General features: G+C 46.3%; 1 protein-coding gene across 5 annotated transcripts in view; it reads right to left on the bottom strand.

Annotated features, from left to right (window-relative positions):
• Positions 1-137: 137 nt before the first annotated feature.
• The window catches only part of DYNC1I1 (dynein cytoplasmic 1 intermediate chain 1), a 503,273-nt gene continuing 477,275 nt past the window's right edge, over positions 138-26,135 (bottom strand). For all 5 annotated transcript variants that reach the window (XM_088442236.1, XM_088442240.1, XM_088442238.1 and 2 more), the window contains one exon: positions 138-4,659. In XM_088442236.1, the coding sequence (XP_088298362.1) occupies positions 4,552-4,659 (108 nt within the window). In that variant the 3' untranslated portion in view covers positions 138-4,551. The remainder of the gene's footprint in view (positions 4,660-26,135) is intronic.

Raw genomic sequence — 26,135 nt, 5'->3', positions numbered from 1 at the left:
ATGTCCCCATACAGGCTCCCTTATTAGTGTGAGGATATTGTTTCAAAATTTAGAAACTGAAATTATTTATGAAATAAACATACAAGTAATCTTGTGAGAAAAAAAACAAGTTAATGTGTAACAGACAACTACGGGACTCAAATGGCCAAACGTTCGGGACATTTTATTATTTCACAGTTTTGTTTTATTTAATACAAGTTTACATGACAAATGGACCCAGAAGCCAAAGCAAGACATAGCTGAAAATGTATAGTAATGGTTTCTCAGTAACCGTACCCTCCCCCCAAATATCCTACACTCTACATCCAAAAAGGGGACTCATCCCTTGTGGAGTGGTTTGTCAGGTTGGTACATGGTCTTCTTGTTGGCTTAAAATGTAAAAGATGTTACTAGTTGGGAGGTACATATCATAAAAGCTGTTGACCAAGACTGGGGGTTTGATCACTAACAACTGTACTAAACCTCAGCAGCCAGTCAGACTCTTATTTTAAATAAATGTGCGCTACACTGGTAAAAGCTGATTGGTTGCTGTGGATCAGCGTAAATTCTGCAGTTAAAGTGCAGCGTTGTCATCTCTTATGAACTCTGCAAGCACTGGATCTGTTAGGTTTGTATCTCAACATCTTATTTTCAGTCTACCTGATCAGATGCCATGATCACTAAATTCCACATTAACTAGCCAGTCTGGCCACACCGATTAACCCATACAACACAGACATTATATTTTTTTCCCTTTCTCTCTCTCACACATACTCTAAAGTGCCTAAACTCATGGGATAGCAGTATGTAAAGCTAATGGTAGGTGGTGCCAGCGTTCTGTGTTGTCTTGGAAATGCCCAGATCTGCATCAGTCATAATTTGAAATCTTGTGAGCCAGTTTGAAGACCGGCTAGGCGGCTCATGGCAAGGCGATGTGTATTATCGGAGTTTGAACGTTGCATGATAGTGGGGGCCCGACGAATGGGACACTCAACTTACGAAGTTGTTCAGACATTCAGCATTCCTCGATCTACGGTGCCACGTGTGTACTGGGAATACCTCATGGAAGGCATTACCACCCACCAGGCACAGCGCAGTGGCTCATCACGGGTGCTTAATGATGGTGACCAGAGGCATCTGGCCAGAATTGTCCATGGTAACGGACAAGCGACACAGGCTCGGATCACATCCACATTTAATGCGGGAGGCACCAGATGCATATCCAGCAGGTCAGTGCAGCGTTCTTTAGCTTAAATGGGAGCAGAAGACCCACCATAGTGCCCCTGTTAACACTATGATACCAGACACAGCTCCTCACCTGGGCTCGTGACGTCGTTACTTGGACCCTGGAGTACTGGCAACATGTGATGTGGTCTGATGAGTCACGGTTCCAGTTGATTTGGGCTAATGGTAGGGTGCAGGTGTGGTGCAGACCCCATAAGGCCATTTTAAGCAACATGTGAAAATCATTAGTTTGATAGTCTATTAAGGAATGAACGATTACAGTATATCCCCCTCATCAATACAATAGGAAGACAAATCCTATTTAGAATCTTTAAGCATCAACATTACAACCTATACGGAAAGCAGTGATGTAACCCATCCTAGGATGGAGGCATAGTAACCATTACATTGTCTGAAAATGTAAAGCATAGAAATTCCTATTTTCAAAAGGCGTCCAGAGAGGAAAGATGTAAAGTACTCGTACAGATGTAGCCACGCTCAGCTATGCCGCGACTAGCATGGCTATGGCGTTCACATCTGTATACGTACGCACACTATAGACTTTAATGGAGTAATCGTCGACTGCAAGTGCTCGCATGGTGATTGCTGCGCCACGCACGCATCGCGGCAACGATGAGGCTTGCTCCATCTGTACGTCTAGCCTCCTTGCGATTTTAACAGCACTTCTAGTTGTCGCGCCAAACGTCTTTTGGTACGAAGTTTCTCTGAAAATGACTTAATTGCTCAGCGATGTGAATAGGCCGCAGTTTATGCTGATTTAAATGCTATGCGTCCTGCCTATATTCTGGGCGTAACTGACGCTTTAGCTGATGCCACATTAGTGTCACAGCCGCTGACACTGTAACGTAGCATTTTGCTATGCGAATAAGACTCATAGATGTATATGGACACACTATAAGTATTACTTAACAGTAAGTAATACATATCCTGCAAGAAAAGCCAGGGTGTGAAATGCGTGGGGCCACTGACTAGTGACATCTCACCCAGGCAACCAATGCTGTATCTGCCTGGAGGGTTCTATAAATTCATTGCAGGTTGATTCACTTTACTCTCAAGTCATCGATTTGTGTATTAAATGTGTTTTTGTTTGTTTGTTGTTTTTTTTACAAAATTCAAGCAAGGTGAACGTAATAATTTTGTTTCAAAACCTATTTTGCCAAAGAAGTGAATCTGAAGCCATAAATAATAGGTGGAAACTGTCCTCCTCTGTAGTTTGCAGATGAATAAATGTTGTGGAGCCGCCAGGCAGTAGGACATTAATCTTGGCCATTAATCTTAGTGACACATAAAATCAGTTTTGGCCGCTTTAAGCTTTTCCTTTGTACGAGCTGAAGTCTGATGTTTCCCGTCTCTCCCCGTTGTGGTATATGAACTGTGCTTTTGTGAGTTGGGCTGCAAACTGTACAGGCATCGTATATTACCCCAAAAAAGGAAACTTCAGATCTGTAAGGTCTTTTTTTTTTATTCTTTATTATTATTATACTTTATGGGTCTCTCCGGTGTCATTCCTGGACCACAATCTGTTAATATAACCTTCCATGAAATCAACTATGCTCAAATGTTTAAAGAAATATTGCTTGAATGCTCGCACGTAATGGTTATTTAAAAGCATATTCCCCTTCGCTTCCTAGCTCTCATACAAACGACCTATTGTAATTGCATCTCGGGCTGTATTTGCAGCAGTTTACAGATACGGTCGCTCTCGTTATAGTCATAGCAAAGAATCATTTATTTTAATTACGCAGGTTCCCTGCAGCAGACTGCAAGAAATATGATGTAGTGATGTCCCTATAGATTATGTAGCCAGAGTTTAAGAAACATGAAAGACATCTGACGTCTCTGTGTACAAATGTGGTTTTCCCTAAATTGGTCCGGGCCAGTCAGTCACATCTCCTGTGTATTGATATGTAATAACTGCGTTAGCACTCCACCTGCTTTCGTTTAGAAGCACTCCAGGTGCTGTGAAACTATAAGTAGTAGGGGCTGCTGAGACTTGTAGTTTCACAAAGGCTACAGAGCCAATAAGCACAGACCATAGATTTCTGGACCAATATTTATAAACTGATGGATAAATATGACCTATGAAGCTAATATGTGCATCAGACTCTCTACAGCAATAAATCTGATCTCCTTGGGGGAGGGCTTTAGCAGGCTCTATGCACACACCAGCCAATCACCTCACTGCAGAGCTGACAGTGGCCAGGAGAGCTCCTCCATTCTGGTAACCCCGCCCCCACTGTACTCTATGCTGGCCATAGAGATAATCGTTCAGATCAGCTAACGAAACAACCATTCTGAGCAATAATCGTTCACAGCAGGAAAACAGTTGAAAGACGGAGTATTTTCGATCATCTCGGCGGTCGTTCGGCCTATTCCGTTTTGTGAAGTTCATATCATGCTGTGTATGGTGGCATAGCGATTATCGGACCATGGCCACGCCCCTCATCCATTTTATCTGAATGTCTGTGCAGCCATGCCGTCTATGGCCAGCTTATCACCACCTATCCTATAAGTGGTACGTTTCTAGGGCAACGGACTGGAACAAATCTAGAATGACTCCTTTGTGTTCCGCAAGGTGAATCCCTAAGATAAAATCGGGAAAGGATCCAGCAACATTCACACATAACTATGGTCTGTAAATATAGCCTAAGCGTTACATAACTTCTTGTTATTTTTTGCCTGTCATTATAAAGATTATTAATCTGACATTTTAGAGCGGGTGGCATTCCATTTTCTTCTGCAAGTCTGATGTACATATCAACACAATATCCGCTCGGTCACATCTTATAATTCAAATAATTCTGTAGAACTTTAAGTTTTATGCATACTATGAATGCTCTTTTTTCACCTCCCAATGGATGGTCTTCTCTTGCAGCCATGTTTGGTTGGTCTCCCGTTGGGAGACGCTGTAAATAATACAGAGTGCCGGAAAGGACACGCTTTGTAAATACAGTACATAAAATTGTTAGGTTTGACTAAAATGGCTCGTAAGTCAGGCGGCTGCTTGTGGAACAATCCTCTATGCATTTATGTGAACTTGGTTTTTATTTTTTATTTTTTTATCCAGAAAGAGCGGTGGTTATATACTTAATTAAAACACTGGCACACAGTGAACTGTGTGTAGATCAGGGATGGGCAGGAGACGGCGTAGAGAGTGTCTGCATACAGGGAGGACAGGGGAGCCTCAGCCAGGCTGGTTACTGTTTAAACAGAAAGCTGCAGAAGAAGCGAGACAGTCACTTTTGAATGTCACGGCGAATATGTGGAGATACCGGTACATTCAGCTACAGATAAATACTGTGCGCGGTACTGACGTACGTCTGCCAGTCAGGTAGACAGTTCCACGGCCTCTTCTTCTCCATCCCCTCGGTTGGCACGGATCTCCACCAAGGTGCGGGCAAGACGGCCCCATTCATCACTGTGTGGAATAGCAAACTGCAGGGAGACAAGGGGAGAACATTTCAGTGCCTTAAATATGTATTGCTAGGTAACTAGCATGATACGATGTGTATAATAACACGAGTTAATATTATAAATTGCCGAGGGAAAGAATTCCAAAGCTCACAATGAAGGACAAGCTTGCGCCAATATATTAATGTGCCCTTTACCTGTAGAAATTGCTTACTGTGTACTTGGTAATAACTGGGCACTACCCATTGTTTCAGTGGCTGCCGAGACTGTAATCCCTACCTGTAGCAGATGCTGTAAAGCCGGGTACACGCGGTACGATCTGCACAACCAACGATATCGCTGAACGATTTCCCTTTAACTTTTCTGTAGTGCAGGACAAACGATATGGGGAGTACACACTGATAGAGATGTATGATAGATATCTTTTAGAGAAGTCATCCTGCCACATCTCTCAACAGGCAAATCGTGATAAAATCATGCCTGCATGTACGGACGAACATAGATATTGTTATCATCCATGCGGGAACGCGCATCGTTGGTCATTCGCTGCATAAAAATTATCGTTGAACGTTATCGTACCGTGTGTATGCGCCTTAAGTTTGCTAAGTGTCCCTCAGGATCTTCAGTCCAGTTTTAATGAAAAAAAATACACAAATTATATTTTGACCTTCGCTGCCACTTCCAATATTGCAACGACTTATATGAGAGTCACGATCCTCTGCAGTTCATCAGTCATTTATACCAAGGGAACTGCTGGAGCATTGGAGGCCTACAAGACATACAGTATATATACTATAATATATATATAGATAGATAGACAGACAGACAGACAGATGAAAGTGCCGTACACGTCAACGGAAAAATAGTGTATTTTTGCACATCTGCACAGTTGAACGCGTATCTTCAGCAGCAGCTCGTGCGTTTGGTTTACTACAAGTCCTCATCATCAGAGTATATTCGCAACTGTCCTACAGTATACTAGATATAAGGGTGAGTCTCCAAGTAAAGCTGAAATGAATGACTAGATCAGGCCTTGGTTCCGCACGGTGACACTCCAGGATGTTTTCAGTAACAGCTGTGGGGCCAGTCCGTCTCCTACAATGCACGCTGTGCTGCGCCTCCCTCCCGGACCACCGCCTTCCCTCACAGAGGAGACCTTTTATGCGCTGACACAGGATGCCAAATTGCCACTGCCATGGGCTGGTGACCGATGGTCGGGTGCGGACCAAGACGGATTAGCTGCACAGCCAGACGGCATATCGGTAGGAAGTTCACTGGTCACAGCACTTGCATAATAGATGCAGATGTGGCTGCAGCAAAGGACACAGCTATGGCCGTGGCTCCATGCACCTCTTACAGAACACACCTTGATGTGGAAGTACAGCACTTTTTAGAGGGCAACACACAACATCCGCCTACAAACTAGATGTGTAGGTCCAAGCATGTCTCTGGCTGGCAGGGCATGCTGGGGCTTGTAGTTTCACAACAGGTGCTGCACAAGGCCTCTGTGATTAAATATCTGCTGCTACATCCACTCTCCAGACGTTTTACCTCCTGCCATATATAGTTTATGCCAGGGGTTCCCAAACTCTGCCATTACCATACAGATTGTTAGGATATCCATGCTCGAATTCAGATGGTTAAATCAAATGGACTAAGATACTAATTAAGTCGCCTGTGCTCAAATATGGATATCCTTAAAACCTGGACTGTAATGGCAGATTTTGGGAAACTCTGGTTTACTCCATCACCTCTAGATGCTCCATCACTGTCCACCTGCAATAAAATGCACACATGTAAGACGGACCTTCTATTTATTAGGACAAATACAGAATACACACAGTTACGCAACGCATTATGGACATGGCTGCAGGAAACTTGGAAGCTGAGTTGCACACGAGTTACAGACACATTGCGCAATTTTTATAAACTGCAAGCGCCGCAGCCGCTGTATCAAAGTTAGAGCAGCTGCGAGCAATTCTGAGCCGTACGGATCTCAGTAGCTTCTCACTTACGGGTGATTGGGTGTTACGGAGTGGCAATGGGGCACTTGCACGTAGGAGAAGCGCCCTGGGCTAGCAGATGACAGAGTTGAGACCTATTCTGAGTTGTGCGTTTGCAGTGTGCACGCCATTTTCAGTCGCCCCAATCCTAGTGTAGGTGTCGTTACTAGGGATGATGGTGGCTGGGAGTGGTGCGATCGCATAGATGTGTCTGACTCCGATAGGACTTACAATCACTGGAGGCGCCCAGAATTGTAACCCCATTACGTGCGTCTCACACTCAGGCCCATAGAGAGTAACGTGGATTTGCCTTAGCTTTAGGCTTAGTGGTAGCAGCCTTCCTAACCCCACTGCCTCACAGCATACAGCAGCGTGTACTGGGCTGCTGCTGACAGGCAAGAGGGAGGGGGCTGCAGACCTAGGCCTCCTCCAAGCCCAGCCCTGGGTAATTAGTACCTGCTCCCTTCTCCCTCTTGGTGCCCCTGCAAAGAGGTAAGAAGGCCCTGCTCGCAAGCCTACAATCTATACTGTATACCAACACAGCCAAGGATAACAAGGGTACACTGTACAATCAGGCCTCTGCGGCCTATACCATACTGTATATGGCAATTAAGCTTGTCGAGGACTCTCATCGTCCAGTTTTTTTGCCACTGGAAATCTTAGATCCAGTCGCGGCGGAAGAATGCAGATCACCTGGAACTTCGTCCAAATTGGCCAAACACATGGACAACCAAACTGGACAGCACTGGTCTCTCAGCGCTCGTGGCAAGCCCCTGGATCATGTAGGGTCCAGCTCTTGTGATTCAGGGACTATTACTATTGTGATACCAGTCTGTAGTGTTGCAGAGGCTGGGAGGGAGCATTGTGATCCTATAAATGATTCTGTCCAATGCTCATGCCACAAGAGTTAAAACTGCTGTAATTCTGAAATTAATCCGACTATTACCGCTTCATAGGCAATAAACCATTTCCTATTACATTCTAGGAAGTGGTAAAGCCGTGACAACCTCGTAAACTAGAGAATTAATATCTGGATGCCTAATAAAGCAAATATATTATGATGCTGCCTTTGAATGCTATATACAGCATACTAGGCTGGTTTTCTGAAACACATTGGAGTGTTATGATAGAAATAGTAATCATAAAAATCCCAAATCCTTTAGCTATTCAATGTTAAAGCAGCGAGCGAGGTAAAAACTGCTGGTGGCTGTTTGGCGTCCTCAAGGCACAATGGCGTAAGGTCACCAGTGCTATACCACATCCCCCTGTACACTCCGTACAGTATCGCTGGGCCAGAATTCGGTCTTCTATCAGGATTCACTCCATGAAAAAGTAAACTTGACCTTGTCATCGAATAACTCTCCAGCATTAGGAGATGTAATTGCCTACAGAGTGATGAACTGAATGTCCCTGCTCATTATCAGGATATATTTGTACAGCAAAACAAGTTTCGATCATATGAGATGGTCCTTAATGTCTGGTTAGGTGCCAGTAGCACGTCTGGATGTGGCTCCTGATTGGACATGGATTTGTGTTCAATCAAATCAAGGAGCCACGGATGGCTGTGAAGCACCAGTACTAGATGTTCTGCTGCTGCTGCTCCTCCTCCTGGGACATGGACTAAATACAGAGAAGAGAGTGTGGTTGGGAGACGGTGGGATCTCCACCAAAGCACTAATATGGGGGATGGATGGAAAACTAGGCCATCCCTCATTATACTCCTAGTCAAAGACTTGTGCAAGGGCTGCTAGACTTCAGAATGGGGCTGGTCAGGATGGGTGACACCATCCGCCACTAGCGATCACAGGAAAGTGGGCCACATTCAGGGCAGATACCAAGACTCATAAGAGGGAGGAACAGTGAGCAAAAGCTGACTGCACTGTTACCGCCAGCTATAAGCACAATGACTAAGGGGTCTATTTACTAAGCAGTGTTAGGAGACAGAGTGAAAAGTGATAAGGTGCCAGCCAATCAGCTCCCAACTGTCATTTTTCAAACACAGCCTGTGAAATGACAGTTGGGAGCTGATTGGCTGGCACCTTATCACTTTTCACTCTTGTCTCCTAACACTGCTTAGTAAATAGACTCCTGAGCTTTTTCAAGGTTGTGCTTAAAAGATAAACAGAATTAGTTTTTTAATGACTGTTCGTCAAAGCATTTATTTGGCATACATATATAGGGCTTTACTCTCCATTTAATATTTTGCTATGTGTTATATTCGGGATGAATTATGGGATCAACCTGCCAAACACTCTTAGCCCTGTTTTGCTGAACATGTCACAGTGCATATCCCTTGTACCTTCTACATTAAGGGCAGCTCAGGTTTCCTCTTTAGAATTAATCTGCAGCATAAGACTGCAGAAAACTTTTCACATTCTCGTTTTACAGACAACACATTACAGGTACTTAAACCTTCTGAAAAGTCTAAAATGTTTAATAAAGGAGGATTCTAAACAGTAACAGATCTTACCAGCGGACGGGCCTCAAAAATGGCAACATGAAGGTGCGTACACACTACACGATATGCTCCCTGAGCGATATCGTGTAGTGTTGTCCCCGGCAGGCTGTGCTCAATGTCGTTTATGACATTGAGCACAGCCGCTGAACGATATCATTAACGATATCGTTCAGCACCGGGCTCTCTCTCCCATTCCCTGACATGCAGCAACCTGACGAGATCGTCAGGTTGGCCAGCATGGCAGCCCGATGAACGATAATGACGAACGACCCGCGGGAACGCGCGTCGTCGTTACCGTTCATCTTTTTGGGGTTAAAAATGGATGATAAAGTGGACGACTGAACGATAACGATATCGTTATCGTTCAGTCGTCCACTTTATCGCCCAGTGTGTACGCACCATAACTGTCAGAGTGCTGCCCACAGTGTACTGCCCAATTGTCAAAAACATAACACCCCTACTTTCCAAGCTCTGGGCATAGATAAAAAGTAACTATTGTAGTTTATGTGCTTAGAACCTACTACAACAGAAAACTGAGACACTATAAATATTGGTGCAGCATTTGGATGTCTTTTATACCTATGTTCAATGCATTTCATTGCACACTAGCTGAAGTACTCGGTGTTGCCCAGGATTAAATCTTCAAGTTATTAAGTTTTATTATGTATTATTATCCAAATCCATCCAGTGGAAGGGCCGGAACAGGCTCCCTGGGTCAAAGTTCTGACCAGCGCACTCCGCCGTGAGGTCAAACCAGGACCCTAACCAATCCATTAGGCATCCCAGACCAATTACCACCCCTCTGTGAAGATCTCATCCAAAACCATCCAGTGTAATGCCCTGAACAGGCTCCCTGTGTCAAAATTCTACCAAGTGTACACCAGTGGAAGTTCCAACCGGGACCTCAACCCCCCCTAGTATGTCTTATGGGATCCAATGTTACCACTCTGAAGTTTTTGTCCAAATCTAAGCAGTGAAAGGCTCAGGACAGGCTCCCCGAGTCACAGTTCTGCCCAGCGTACACCAACGGGAGGTCCGACCGGGACCCTAACCCCCTAAAACCTGGCCAGGATCCAACTGGACCACCTTGCCCTGGTTTCTTCCCAATCAGTGCAGGGGTGTCCGAATGCATAACCGTACAGACAAACAAACAGACCAATTAATCTGAAATATAAGATTTGTGACTTTGTCACTATGTGGTCTAATAGCTTATTTTTTCAATACTAAATAACTAAGTACGATATGGCAGCTTTACCTTGAGAGCTGTGGAAGATATTCGTCAACAAACAAACTTCTTTTATATATATATATATATATATATATATTAAACGGCATAGGCCAATACGTTAGCCTAAGGTGCGCTAAGCACTTGTAGGCTTCAGTGAAAGCCTGCTTTGTTCACTGGTGGTGGAAAGAACTTCATATACGGTATTTGTATTTTTAATCTATATCTAAGGAAAGCCGACAAAGAAAAAAAACAAACACACAGCAAACCAGCATCTCAATCGTTCATTTAGAGCACAGGAACTCGATCCTCAGGACCCCAAACAGTGCATGTTTTCCAGGTCTCCACACAGAATCACAAGTGAATTAATTATCTCAACCTGTGGATCTTTTAAAATGTGTCAGTGAGTAATGAATACACCTGTGCACCCGCTGCGTGACCTGGAAAACGTGACCTGTTTGGGGGTCTGAGGACGGAGTTTGAGAATTACTGTGTTAGATGAATTGTGCACAAAGGAAAAGAGAAATATTACACATGTGATAACACCGATTCCTATGCCGGCACGCTGCCTTCAGTCACACGGTACAATACAGCTGTAATGATCCATCTATTTATCTAATGGCAGGGGGAAGGGGCCGGGTGCCCTGAGCCCCCACACAAAACCCCTACTGGGACACACAGCGCGAATGTGTAGTGCAGCTGAGACTCGAAGGTACGGTTGGCCATCGACCATCAATGATTCAAAATCATCGATGATTTATGGCCGATATTGAATACTTTTACCATCAATGGCAGGGAACCAGATGGTTTCCCGCCATCGATGGTAGCTGTATGCCCGATGGTGTTTTTTTCCCCTTTCGTTATCAGGGCTGCTGCTGCACAGAGTCCCTGGACTGTCACTCAGCAGTCCTGCGCCGACCCCACCTCTTACACTATTTGAAAAGCTGGAAATGGGATATACCTGGCTCTCTGTGAGAAGAAGAGCCTGCCGCCGCGCATGTGCAAATACAACTATGGGAAAACCATCGATGGCACCACACTGAGGGCCTGATTCAGCAAGGATGGCACGCAGGCAGCTTTGCAATTGCGATCCTTGCAATAATGCAAATGCAGCAGAAGGTGTATGACACCCCTGCGGCATGTGCGATCCCAGCACTGCGACGGAGGTCGCAGGCTGGGATCACCATCGCGACCGTGGTGGCCTCACAAGCTAGTTGCCCTAGGGCCCCCTTAAACCTTACTCCCTCTATATATCTATCCAGGGGCATATCTATAATGGGCGCAGGGTGTGCGGTGCACACGGACCCCTGGGTCCAGGGGGGCCCACATTGCACGACCATATAGTCTTACACTTACCTGTTCGTATTCGCCACGCTGCAGAGCAGCAAAAATCACTGGGAAAATGGCGGCGGACATTTCCCGGTGACTCGCGCATGCGCAGTAGATTCTGCCACTAAGCTACAGCACCGCGGCACCACCAGAGAGAGGAGAGACTGCACACGGACCCCCTCCTCTCTTAAAATGCCCCTATATCTATTTAGCAATCTATCTCATATCTATCTATCTATCTATCTATCTATCTATCTATCTATCTAGGATACAGTAAGTAACTCTAATAACAGTTCAGTTTGTATCAGTGGAAACCACATAGGGGTCTATTTATCATAGCCCATAGCAACTTCTCCACTGGTCCACGTCTCCACGCTTTTCACTGCTTGATAAATAGACCCCATAATAACTAAACTTAACAGGCAACAATTAAAATAGAAGTAGCCACTTCAACCTCTAGCATAATTTGGAGAGTTACATATAATGCAGCTTGTGCTTAGTAACAAAATATCCTGCATGTTTTTATTGTAACAGTCCCTAGTTCATATGTCCTCAATTTGCTCATAGAGGACATAAAAAGAAGGAGCAAATGGAACCAAGCAAATTAATTATCAAAGCACTGGAGCAATAAAAGCCTCTCCTTGCAGAGATGGTTACTTTGTTCCGTGATTGATGGATGTAGAGTATTTGAGCTGCTGTGAAAGGCATCCATGGACAGAAGAGTGGTATCTCCATGTCTGTCAATGACATTGCTCAGAAGTCTAGCGTTGACCAAAGACCCAATAGGCAAAGACCCAACGCGTTTTGTCAGAGCCTTGTTTTATTCCTGTTTATAAGCGCTGAATATGGTGAGATGACTAAAATAAGGCACAGAAAGCCCCAAAGACAGATTTTACACTATGTAGATGAAAGTGATTGGACACTGACAGCAAATACTGAAGATCAACAAGATTTTATTGACGTCAGTACTTTGGGCCTGATTCAGAGCCGCTCGTAAGCGGTCGCTCGTTCGTTCCGAGCGATGTTTGCCCAACTGCGCATGCGTACGGATCGTAATACGCATGCGCGATCCAGTCAGTGCGGCTGAAAATCGTTTGTTCGCTAAATAGCGAATGCCTGCTATTTTGAGTGACAGGAGGAGGCGTATGTGGGTGGTAACGGGAAGGTGCTTGAAAACGGGGAGTGGAGATCCGAACGCAGGCGTGCTTAAAGGTCAAAACTGGCGTTTTATGGGTGTGCATAATTAATACAGCAGCGTCATTGACCACGCCACTGGGTTATTTTATAGTCAGAACTGCTCGCAAGATTGCGGTAGGAAAAAGCAACCACAAGAATAGCGAGCAGTTCATACGCTGGTCGATGTACTCGATTAATCTAATAAATAGCAGACATGGCGTAGGATGCGAGCGGCTAGGGGGCGTAGTTATCCAAAAAACGACCGCAAGTTTTGTTCGCTCGTTCAGACATAGAGGCGTGAACAGACCGCAAAGAGCGAACGGTTCATTTGAATAGCCACCCCTTTTTTCTGAACGAAATACCGCAAATAGCGTCCAGCTCTGAATCAGGCCCTTTGTACGTCCACCACGTGCAGTGCTTACTGCAGACGGGATGCAGTCAGGAAGCCGATGGTCGAAAATGCCGAACGCTGGCTTCCCGACTGTCTAATCCCGGCAGGGGTCAAATGACAAGCGTCGAAATCCCGATGCCTGTCACTTTACCTACGCCGGGAGCCCGACGACTGGCATACTGATCGAAGGTAAGCCGGGCGGCGGGTGCAGACAGCCGCAGGAGGAGGGTTGGGGCTCCCGGGGAGACTTAGGGTTAGGCACTCCCCTGCGGGAGACTTAGGTTTAGGCTGTGGGGAAGGGAGGGTAGGTTTAGGAACTTACAGGCGTGGTTAGACTTCGGCACTTGGGGGGAAGGTTAGGGTTAGGCACCCCTAAGGGAGGGGTTAAGGGGGTTAGGTTATTGAATATAGAAATACCTGTCAGGATCTTCACTGCCGGTCTTCCAGCATCAGGATTCGAACCTCAATTATTATTATTATTATTATTATTATTATTACCAGTTATTTATATAGCGCACACATATTCCGCAACGCTTTACAGAGAGAATATCTGCCCATTCACATGAGTCCCTGCCCCAGTGGAGCTTACACTCTATGTTCCCTATCAGATGCGCACACACATACACACTAGGGTTAATTTTTTGTTGGGAGCCAATTAACCTACCAGTATATTTTTGGGGTGTGGGAGGAAACCGGAGCACCCGGAGGAAACCCACGCAAGCACAGGGAGAATATACAAACTCCGCACAGTTAGGGCCATGGTGGGAATCGAACCCATGACCTCAGTGCTGTGAGGCAGTAATGCTAACCATTAAACTGTCTGTGCAGCCCAATGGGGTCAAGATCTGGACTCTGAGCCGGACAGTCCATCCGGGTTACCAATTTTCGAATCCCGATACTGGAAGACCGGCAGTGAAGATCCTGACAGGTAGGTATATTCACTAACCTAACCCCCCTCCCTAACCCTTCCTTAGGGGTGCCTAACCCTAACCTTCCCCCCAAGTGCCTAACCCTAACCCCCCTGTAAGTGCCTAACCCTAACCCCCCCTGTAAGTGCCTAAACCTACCCCCCCTGTAAGTGCCTAACCCTAACCCCCCCTGTAAGTGCCTAACCCTAACCCCCCCTGTAAGTGCCTAAACCTACCCCCCCCCCCCCTTCCCCGCAGACACCCTTTTTGGTAAACTATCCACAAGTTCCTGTACAACAGCAGGCGGCATTTTTTTCCATTCCGCTTTAAGTACAGTGACCAACTGTGACACTGAAGAAGGGCGAGTCAGCCTAAAACGCACCCGTTGCTCCAATTTGTCCCAGAAGTTCTCAATGGGGTTAAGATCTGGACTCTGAGCTGGCCAGTCCATCCGGGTTACCAAATCTTCTGTATACCAGTCCAGCGTCGGCCTGGAAACATGATAGGTGGCATTGTCGTCCTGATAAAAGCATTTCGGTTGCACATGGGTGTCCGATCACTTTTGTCTACATAGTGTAATATAACCAAACAATAGTTTAGAATAGCAGATAAGATGCTTTTTAAGATGTTGCAGCACCCTTGCAGCCTACAGCATTACCGGCTACTCAGTATGGAAACTTAAAGTGTATTGGGAATATAAGACGCATAGTTACCAGTCACAGAAGTATATATAATGGCCTGCATGGTATAGGCGAGTTAGCCACTAGAATTCATGTAACAATAATTTAAAAGGCAAAACCGAACCAAATAAAAAAATATATATATATACTTTAGTACTGATATAGTCATTATATTGCCACATTGTCTCTATGGAGGGAAGTGAATGGAAATGTAGAACGCAAACTTTAGTACCAAAACGTCTTAATATTTTTTTCATTTGGGTCCTTCCTATACAATTATGGGACATACTATTAAACTAAACAGGCGCAAATTGCTCCTTTTTCCCCATTTAACGTTATTGTTCCATGCAATTGAAAGGAAATTCAATATGAATTTATGAGTTACAAAGACATTGATTAGTATAAATGACTGTTCATAAACTGAAATACAGTATATCACAGCTATGAATGTAGTTTATTGTCTGTCACACCGTTGTGTAGATATCTCACTGTCCGATGAGCTCGCACCTCTTACTGTCTGAACGTATCTTATTATATGTCAGTTTTATTGTTATTTCCCTGGATGGTACTACGGACACCAGAGTCGTGACTAGACTTTTTGGTGCCCTGTGCCAGAAAGAGCATTGGCGACCCCCTCATTTTTCAAAGGGACATAATGCACCCATAAAAGGGGAATGGCCTCATGGGGAAGGGCCAGGGAAGAGATAGGAGAGGCCAGGAGATGCTGGGGATGACATAAGAGGAGGCTACAAGCAAGAATGATAATAAACAGAAATTTGACAGTCCCAAACAGCACCCCCTGACCTGTGGTGCCCTGTGCCATGGCACTGGCCGCACTACCCTACCTACGGCCCTGACGGACACTATGTAGCAGCATACATGTGGGATAAGGAATAATAATATTTATTATGATGATGATTTCTATATGCAAAATGATAGTTACTAAATCCAGTTTTAGTGGGGCATATAGGATATATAGTTTACATGGTTCCTTATGTAATACATAAGATAATCTCCATTCATCATATTATGTTACTGAGCACGGATTGCATTATACGCAAACTATAGTAGCAGATGAAATGACTTCCGTTTAAATATTGTCTGTCTGTATCAGTGCTAATTTTTAATAAAACAAAAACAGACATACAAGCATTTATTAAATTAGCTTATTTTTCATATACCTGGATTTCTTTCTATAGAATCTACCACAAGATTAGCCCGCCTGTCAATCAAAGCGGGGGGTCCTGAGTCTGACACACCCCTGCCCCCTCCTATATAAAGGGGCCCCGATCTTTGCATGGGCTCTCTTATGGTTCGAGTCCCTTTGTGGTGACTGGACATACCCCCTCTAGTGGCTGGCCACATCCCTACCAATGCATTCCCTGGTGGGGCCTTCATGACTTAGTCCAACACTGATACCGCCCAAAATTGAGACATGGAGAATCGCGACAAAATACAACCAACCCAGTAGAAGATAAATTACAGGGCGGCAAGGGGCGAAGGCCCAGAAGCCCCCATCGATAGTACAGAGCCCGGCAATGGGTTTTTTTTTTCTCTCCGTCCATGCTGTCGTACCATCAAGATTAGCCACCAATGGTTAACCTACAGATGGTCATCCCTACCTCATATCACTACTCTGTGCTGCTGGGTGACCCTGCTCCTCCCACTATATTACTAGAAACATGTGGCTTCATGCTGCCTCTATTCCCCCTCCTCACATCAAATTTACTAAGATGGGCGTTCTATTAAGAAGTGATGTTGCCCACAGCAACCAATCAGATTCCAGATATTATCTTCTAGAAGGTTCTAGATAAATGAGAAGTAGAATCTGATTGGTTGCTATGGGCTACATCACTTCTTAAATAGAACTCCCTTCTTAGTAAATTTACCCCATAAGGTGCATACACACACAACGATTTTTTTAATGAACGATTTGAGTAAACGATTTTTTCCCTTGAAAAAATTTACTAAAATCGTTTACTAAAGTTGTTCATTTACTAAATGTCATGAACGATTTTTATGAACTACAAACGATTTTTGCATATTCCCTTAATGTAAATCGTTGAGTTGACAAGTCTGACTGAACGACAAACTACAAACGACAAACTACAAACGTGAACGCGCATGAACGATAATCGTTCATCGTTTGACTCAGAAAGTGAACGATTTTTGCCATCAATTATCGTTTAACGATAATCATTAAAAAAAACGTTGTGTGTGTATGCAGCTTAAGAGATACATACTAAATACATAGTCAGAAGAGCATCTTACTCTTCTTGTCTGTCCTGTATAGTCAAAACAAACAATCTGAGTGCCGCCAAAGGTCCCCACCCGTCGGTGATCATCTCTTCTAAGTGAGGCATGCGAGTGTGCACATCATTCATCCTGTGTGCCTCACTGTGTGCCAAACACACGTCAACAAGAGGCCAAGATATATTACGCCCATTGCTCATGCCAGCACTGAGTCAATCATTTCACTATGATGTCACGAAATCTACGCACGCACACACTGCTCAGTAACACAGTGCACCAGCTGTGCTGGAAGTTACGCTGAGGACTGCGCTGGAAAGGAAGGTAACGGAATGCGTCACTGCTTATTACTAGTCTCTGGAGAGCCGTTCGTCACAGTGAAAGCAAATCTCTGAGAGTGGGCAGAAAGAAAAGGTGGATCCTTTAAAAAGAAATTATTTATAGGGCAGGGAGTGGCAAATATCACCCAAGCCAGTAATTTTAGGCTTTACCCCATGTTGTGATTACGAAATATTTTTGGCACTGCTAGTCCACCACGGACTAACGTGCCCATCTTGGTGACTGGTTATTTGCAGAGTGATTGATTGGTTCTGCTGCACAAGTGTGTAGGTGAGATCTGCGATCGTTCATCTCACACATTTTGTTAAGTAGGCCCTCATGGAATCACACAAATATCGCACCTTAAGTTCACAAAGGTTTTGACAGTACTGCTGTGGGCTATTAAGCGCCAATGTGACTCTAACTAGTAATGAGCAATATCTTTAAAACTGTTCAGTAAAATATTTGCATTTGGCTGAGACATTTTGCATGTTACCCTATACCAGCCACACATCACACAGCAGAACGGACTGTCATTGTGCCAGCAGGATCGGTATGAAATACCTCCAGACCTATGTCAAATCCCGACACCGGATGACCGGCAGCAGTGAAGAACCAGACAGGGGATTAAGGTAACACTAACCCTATCCCCCCCTAACCCTAACCCTTCCTTAGGGGTGCCTAACCTTAACCTCCCCCCCCTAGTACCTAACCCTAAACCCCCCCATAAGTGCCTAAATCTAACCCCCCCCGTTCCCGTAGCCTAAATCTAACCCTCCCCAGGGGTGCCTAACCCTAACCTCCCCCCTAGTGCCTAACCCTAGATCCCCCTCTAAATGCCTAAACCTAACCCCCCCCATTTCCCGCAGACAAACCCTAACCCCCCTACCCTTACCCTAACCCTCCCAGTGGGATGTCTAACCCTAAGTCCTCCCCAGGAGCCCTTAACCTAACCCACCCCCCCGCGGCTGCCCACGCCCGTCGCCCGGCTTACCTTCATTCGGTATGCTGGGCGGAAGGCTCCCGGCACAGGGATAATGATAAGCAGTGGCGTCACAAGGTGGGTGCGGGGGGTGCGGCCCGCACCCGGGTGTCACCCGCCGAGGGGTGACACCAAGGTGCAGGCTCCCCCTCAGTGACGGGAGCCGGGTGCTGCACTATAGCATTAAGTGCAGCGCTCGGCTCCTGTCAGTGAGGGAGCCGGCACTGTCCATGCCCGCACCTCCTGCACCCCCCACGCCATTGATACATAATGTATCATACATTTTTTTTTACCGCGGCCACGGCAGGGTAAGCGCCGTGAGGCCACGCCCCTCCCGAAGGTCCAATATGTGAGGCCACGCCCCCGACACACACCCTCCTGAAGACCACGCCCCCATTTCGGCGATTGTGACGTGCAAGGTGTCCCTCCCCGCACCGGGTGTCACCGCGGGGAGGGACGCCACTGATGATAAGCATCAGGATTTTTACACCTATCATTAGTCCCTTGTCGGGATTGCACAGTCGGGAAGCTGGGGGTCGGCATTTCGACCATCGGCCTCCTGACTGCATCCCGTCCCAGCTTTAGGTCTCCCGCACAATGCCGGAACAGAAAGCGGAACACAAAGATTATATCTCCAAAACCTTGAACTGGGATTAAGCCATTTTCTTTACCAATACCGGTGGCCTTCAGATGCGTGTCCTCATACCGCTATCCTTTTTGCGCCATATGGTGCTAGATGCATTGAGCAATTCCCTAATTTATATCTGAATTTAGCATCGTATTCACATCATAGCTGTATCATCCTTGGCATTCAGGATTAGTATATTTGTCACAATGGAGCTGGTAAAAATGTGCAGAATAAACACAAAGCCGTGAGGCACGAGCCACGGTGCGGCTCTAAGTCCTCAGTCTTTTGCCTTTTTTACCCAGATTATCATTTGAGTCGCACACAGCAGCTGCATGCAATGTCAGCGCCAGGGTCCAGGCAGGGGCGTAGAGAGCGCCGCCGGGCCCCCGGAAAGTCACAATGCGATGGGACTAGGACGCAACGGGAGGCTAGGAAGAAAAATGTAAGCTTTATTTCAACCAAAATGCAGCAAAAATGTAAAAATAATAAATAAAAAATAATTGTATTTTTTAGGGGATAGGAGGTCAAAAAATTTATTAATTTACCTTTTAGTTTACTATATATTCTATCAGGGCTACTGTCAACATTCTCTTATAAGCACACGTTACAGCAAAGCTCTGATGCGTGTACAATGTAAGAGCCCGATGCCCCACAGGGCAGATGTACCTAGACATGAGAACAGTGCTGAGCTCGGGGGTCCTTTTTATGCAAAGCATTTAGCTTACTACATTGTATCTTATTTTAATTGTTGATAATTGTCCCCTGCCTGACATGAGCGGAGATGACATAAATCAGATGACAAGTTTCAGCTGAAGGAAGGTATTAGGTGATATTAAACCCTTCTTTTTGGAGTACACATTCCTGAGTGCACTGTGGAAACACAGCTGTGAAATCGTATGATTTAAAATTGAATGGAATTACCAACCATAAAAACAAACGTTTAAGAGTAATTAAGAATCCCGTTGCAATGTAAAAAGCTATTGGAAGCGACATTTAAACAGCATAAAAAGGGAACGAATGCCAGCAAGGGATCGGTTTACGTGCTACAGCTTTAACAGGCTTTGGAGCATGAACACTGGGGAGCTGAGAAACAGGGGAACAACTTCTGTCTTTATTAAAATACCTTTTAGGACAGGGGTAGGCAACTTTTGCTAATAGTGTGCCGGATATAATTTATGCCAGATCTACTTATTTTTATGCCACTCTAAATTTCCCTTTTATGCCAACAGACTCATTCACATGCCACTTATATCCAATCAGACGCCCCCATGCAACTTAAATGTCATTAGTCCTCTTAATATGCTCCTTATATACCATAAGACTCATTCACATGCCTCTAATATGCTATCTGACCCCTCCAATATGACCCTTATATGCAATGGTTAGCAGTACCAGCTCCAGCTCCTACATGCCCCTTATATACAATCAGACCTTCTACATGTGTCTTGCATCAGATTCCCCCATATGACCTTTTATATGCCACCAGACCCCTCCACATAATCCATATGATATCAGAGCCATCAACAGGCCATTTATATGCCATCAGACCCCACTGCATACTACTTTTATGCCCTAAGATTCATACACATGCCCCTAGTATGCAATCAGACCCCTCCACACTCATGTATATCCCATCAGAATGCATCACATACCCCTTATATGTCATCAGATTCCTTTACATGATCCTTATATGTCATCAGATTCCTTTACATGATCCTTATATGCAGGGCCGTAACTAGGGTAGTGCGACCTGTGCCATGGCACAGGGCACCGCAGGGCAGGGGGCGCTGTTTGGGCCTGTCAATTTTCCTGTTTATTATCATTCTTACTTGTAGCTTCCTCTTTCTTTATCCCCAGCATCTCCTGGCCTCCACTATCTCTTCCCTGGCCCTTCCCCATGAGGCATGGTCCTTTTTCAGATGCACTATCTTATGTCCCAAATGAAAAAATGGGGGGGGGGCGCCAATGCTCTCTCTGGCACAGGGCATCAAAAAGTCTAGTTACGGCTCTGCGTATATGCTAAAAAAAACCTTCCACATGCCAGGGGCCAGCCAGGTGCTGTGTTTTGAGGACAGGCTCATGATTTCTGTAGGCACAGGTAAGAAAAGGAAAGGATGACATTTTATTGGTTGCTGTGGTTACAGTAACATTTTTGCAGTTACCTTTCCCCCTTATTTTTTTTAAATGTCCCTTCCAAATGTGAAAGCTATTGGCCTGATTCAGCAAGGAACGCAACTGCGAATGCAATAGCGATTATGCACACAGGGGGTCATTCAGAGTCGGTCGCAAGCGCTGAGCGCTTGCAACCGACTCGATGTTGCCCCACTGGGCATGTGAACGACGGAGCCGGCTCGCAGCAAGTTGTCGATGGTGAGTGACAGCTCGCCCCATTTGGGAGGCGGGCAGGGGGCGTGCCTGCCCAAACGGAGGCGTTCCCGCAGGAACGCTTGCCGTTTGGGTGCGGCCCCACTGACATCATTGCTGATGTCAGTGGGGAGCTTCCTGTTCGATCAAAGCAGGAAGCTCCCTGGGGCTTACAAGTGCCCAGACCCAACCTTAGGGTCTGGTCGTAAGCCCCGATGGTCGCGATGGTCTTCACCATCGCGACCATCACCCATGTCGGTCGCTAGAGCTGTGGGTGTTAACCCACAGCTTAGCGATCGACAAGGAGGCGGTCGTTCAGGATGCAAGCGGCCGCCCTGATTCAGAGCGACCGCTTGCAACTAACAAACGCCTCTGAATGAGGTCCACAGTCTCACTGTGATAGTATGCTTATCCATTGTGATCACTATGCCGCAGCTGCACTACATAAGGATGCTCACCTTACCTTACACACATCCGTAATCCTTAGCAAGACTGCAAAACCATCGGTAACATCGAGTACCATCGCAGCCTCACGCACACTTGCACAAGCTCTGACCTTACTCAGGAATTGCTAACTTCGTCGCACACTATGAGTTCTCAGGCTGCGTAAGACATTGCAGTGGATAATTTATGCACGCCCCTGCAATGGCATTCAAGCGCACTGATACTCCTGCGTTTCCTCGACCCCCCCCCGTCACCACCCACTAAGATTCATACGCATGTGCAGTACGCAACAATCAAAGCGCACTGACACGCCTGCATTTCACCGACCACCCCCCCATCACCACCCACTGAGATGTATACGCATGTGCAGTACGCAACAATTAGCCGATTGCGTGCGGATTGGTGTTCCTTGCTGAATCAGGCCCTATATCCCAATATCCCTATATCCCACATAGTGTCTGCAAACACTGAGAAATAAGAGGATAGGGGCATAACCCATATCCATTCAAATAAATAAAATTACTGCATTAGATAAACAGGAAAAGATATCCTTAAAGATCTAAATCACTAAAGTGTTAAATCCATTAATTATCATGCTCAGCCAAATATGTACTTATAGCTGAGAATGGCCATTATGTTGTACTTAAATAATTAGTACAATATAAGCAGTTTTGCCAATTAAACAGAACCATAATTTCAAAGCTTATTACAGTGTTAATTATTGGTGCATTGTTTAGAGAATAATATACCTTGAAGTACAATGAGGAATGATCCCTGCCTATAATACAGCCCCCTGCCTATAATACAGCCCCCCTGCCTATAATATAGTACCTCTGCCTATAATACAGCACCTCTGCCTATAATACAGCCCCCCTGCCTATAGTACAGCCCCCCTGCCTATAATACAGCACCTCTGCCTATAATACAGCACCTCTGCCTATAATGCAGCCCCCCTGCCTATAATACAGCACCTCTGCCTATAATACAGCCCCCCTGCCTATAATACAGCACCCCTGCCTATAATACAGCCCCCCTGCCTATAATACAGCACCCCTGCCTATAATACAGCCCCCCTGCCTATAATGCAGCCCCCCTGCCTATAATGCAGCCCCTCTGCCTATAATACAGCCCCCCTGCCTATAATACAGCGCCCCTGCCTATAATACAGCCCCCCTGCCTATAATACAGCACCTCTGCCTATAATACAGCCCCCCTGCCTATAATACAGCCCCCTGCCTATAATACAGCACCGCTGCCTATAATACAGCACCCCTGCCTATAATACAGCCCCCCTGCCTATAATACAGCACCTCTGCCTATAATACAGCCCCCCTGCCTATAATACAGCGCCCCTGCCTATAATACAGCCCCCCTGCCTATAATACAGCACCTCTGCCTATAATACAGCCCCCCTGCCTATAATACAGCCCCCTGCCTATAATACAGCACCTCTGCCTATAATACAGCACCCCTGCCTATAATACAGCCCCCCTGCCTATAATACAGCACCCCTGCCTATAATACAGCACCTCTGCCTATAATACAGCCCCCCTGCCTATAATACAGCACCTCTGCCTATAATACAGCACCTCTGCCTATAATACAGCCCCCCTGCCTATAATACAGCCCCCTGCCTATAATACAGCACTCCTGCCTATAATACAGCACCTCTGCCTATAATACAGCCCCCCTGCCTATAATACAGCACCCCTGCCTATAATACAGCCCCCCTGCCTATAATACAGCACCCCTGCCTATAATACAGCCCCCCTGCCTATAATGCAGCCCCCCTGCCTATAATGCAGCCCCTCTGCCTATAATACAGCCCCCCTGCCTATAATACAGCGCCCCTGCCTATAATACAGCCCCCCTGCCTATAATACAGCACCTCTGCCTATAATACAGCCCCCCTGCCTATAATACAGCCCCCTGCCTATAATACAGCACCGCTGCCTATAATACAGCACCCCTGCCTATAATACAGCCCCCCTGCCTATAATACAGCACCTCTGCCTATAATACAGCCCCCCTGCCTATAATACAGCGCCCCTGCCTATAATACAGCCCCCCTGCCTATAATACAGCACCTCTGCCTATAATACAGCCCCCCTGCCTATAATACAGCCCCCTGCCTATAATACAGCACCTCTGCCTATAATACAGCACCCCTGCCTATAATACAGCCCCCCTGCCTATAATACAGCACCCCTGCCTATAATACAGCACCTCTGCCTATAATACAGCCCCCCTGCCTATAATACAGCACCTCTGCCTATAATACAGCACCTCTGCCTATAATACAGCCCCCCTGCCTATAATACAGCCCCCTGCCTATAATACAGCACTCCTGCCTATAATACAGCACCTCTGCCTATAATACAGCCCCCCCTGCCTATAATACAGCACCCCTGCCTATAATACAGCCCCCTCTGCCTATAATACAGACCCCTGCCTATAATACAGCCCCCCTGCCTATAATACAGCACCTCTGCCTATAATACAGTCCCCTGTCTATAATGCAGCACCCCTGCCTATAGCACAGCCCCCCTGCCTATAATGCAGCCCCCCTGCCTATAATGCAGCACCCCTGCCTATAGCACAGCCCCCTGCCTATAATGCAGCCCCCCTGCCAATAATGCAGCACCTCTGCCTATAGCACAGCCCCCCTGCCTATAATACAGCCCCCCTGCCTATAATACAGCCCCCCTGCCCATAATACAGCACCCCTGCCTATAATTCAGCACCCCTGCCTATAATTCAGCACCCCTGCATATAATATAGCACCCCTGCCTATAATACAGCACCCTGCCTATAATAGAGCACCCCTGCCTATAATACAGCACCCCTGCCTATAATACCTCACCCCTGCCTATAGTACAGCCCCCCTGCCTATAATATAGCACCCTTGCCTATAATACAGCACCTCTGACTATAATACAGCCCCTCTGCCTATAATACAGCACTCCTGCCTATAATACAGCACACAGCGGTGACATTGTCACTCCGACATCTAGCCATTTGCAGTGTCAAGAGGATATCAACCACATGAAAACATCAGGCCAGAAGATGTGTACAAACTAAGGGCCTGATTCAGACCCGGTCGCTAGATGCGTACGCTCGCACTGAGAGAATGCAAATTTTCCAAATTGACATCATGGGATGCGATCGCTCGCCAAGGCATAAGCACACCCATTTTGGCTGTGCAAGCGATCGCTCTGCGTATGCAGACACCCCTTAGTGTATGTAGAGACGCCCACTTGTGCACGTCATCTCCAGGAAGTGTATGAAAACATTGGTACATCGAGGACCATCGAATGCGAACGCAGTGCCTGTGGTAGCCTTACCCTACTGCAAGCTCTGCGAGCACTTCAGTGTACAAAACAGCCAAGTGACGTGTACTATGACGCTGCCTGTTAATTATGCACAGCTCTGAAACGGCGTTGAAACACTCAGGCACGCCTGCGTTCGCATCTCCAAACCCCCATTATTACAGGACTGCCCCTGTTACCACCCACAAACGGCCTCTCCTGTCACTCATTACAATGGGCTGTCTTTGCAGGGCGAGAGAGCGGTATGCGATCGCAGTGGGTAGTTCGCGCACGCACAGAACGAAGCGTGCATGTGCATACGCAGAACATCGGGCCGCTTGCGAGCGCACGCATATATAGCAAATGGGCCTGAATCAGGCCCTGAGAGTCCCTGTCTTTGTATCCCATGATAACACATTGCAACACTAATGAATAGGATAAATAGCTGTGACTGGGAATCAATGTAAGGCTTTGGCATCCAAGAAATGTGATTTGGACCCATGTATAAGATGAATTTGGTACAATACCATTGGCAGTGGTCATCTTACAGTACAGCAACAGCATATAAAATCTTTCACATGGGAATGGGTATGGGATGCCGATGCTCGGGATTCCAGCGGTCAAAATCCCGACACTGGCATCCCGACAGGGCTAAGATACCGACACCGGTCGGTAGGTATCCCCTAACCCAACCCCTCTTCCTACCCCTAACTCCCTCCCCCTAGTGCCTAAACCTAACCTCCCCCTCCCCGCACTCTAACCCTAACCCTCCTAGTGCCTAACCCCTAACCCTCCCCCTAGTGCCTAACCCCTAACCATCCCCACAACCTGCTACTTACCTTCGGGATGCCAGCGGTAGGGATGCCGGCACCGGGATTCTGACTGGTGTCGGGATTCCGACACCGGTATTCTAAGCACCGGCATCCCCTGTGCCAGGATACTAGGTACCCACTTTCACAAGTCCAGAAACACCTAAATATAAGTTTAATCTATTGGCATTGTATACAGACGTGTCTGCGCTCATCTTCACCACTGA

Source organism: Taudactylus pleione, unplaced genomic scaffold (genome assembly GCF_031769625.1).
Source record: "Taudactylus pleione unplaced genomic scaffold, aTauple2 ptg000306l, whole genome shotgun sequence".
Classification (NCBI taxonomy): domain Eukaryota; kingdom Metazoa; phylum Chordata; class Amphibia; order Anura; family Myobatrachidae; genus Taudactylus; species Taudactylus pleione.
This window is presented reverse-complemented; position numbering and strand designations above follow the sequence as displayed.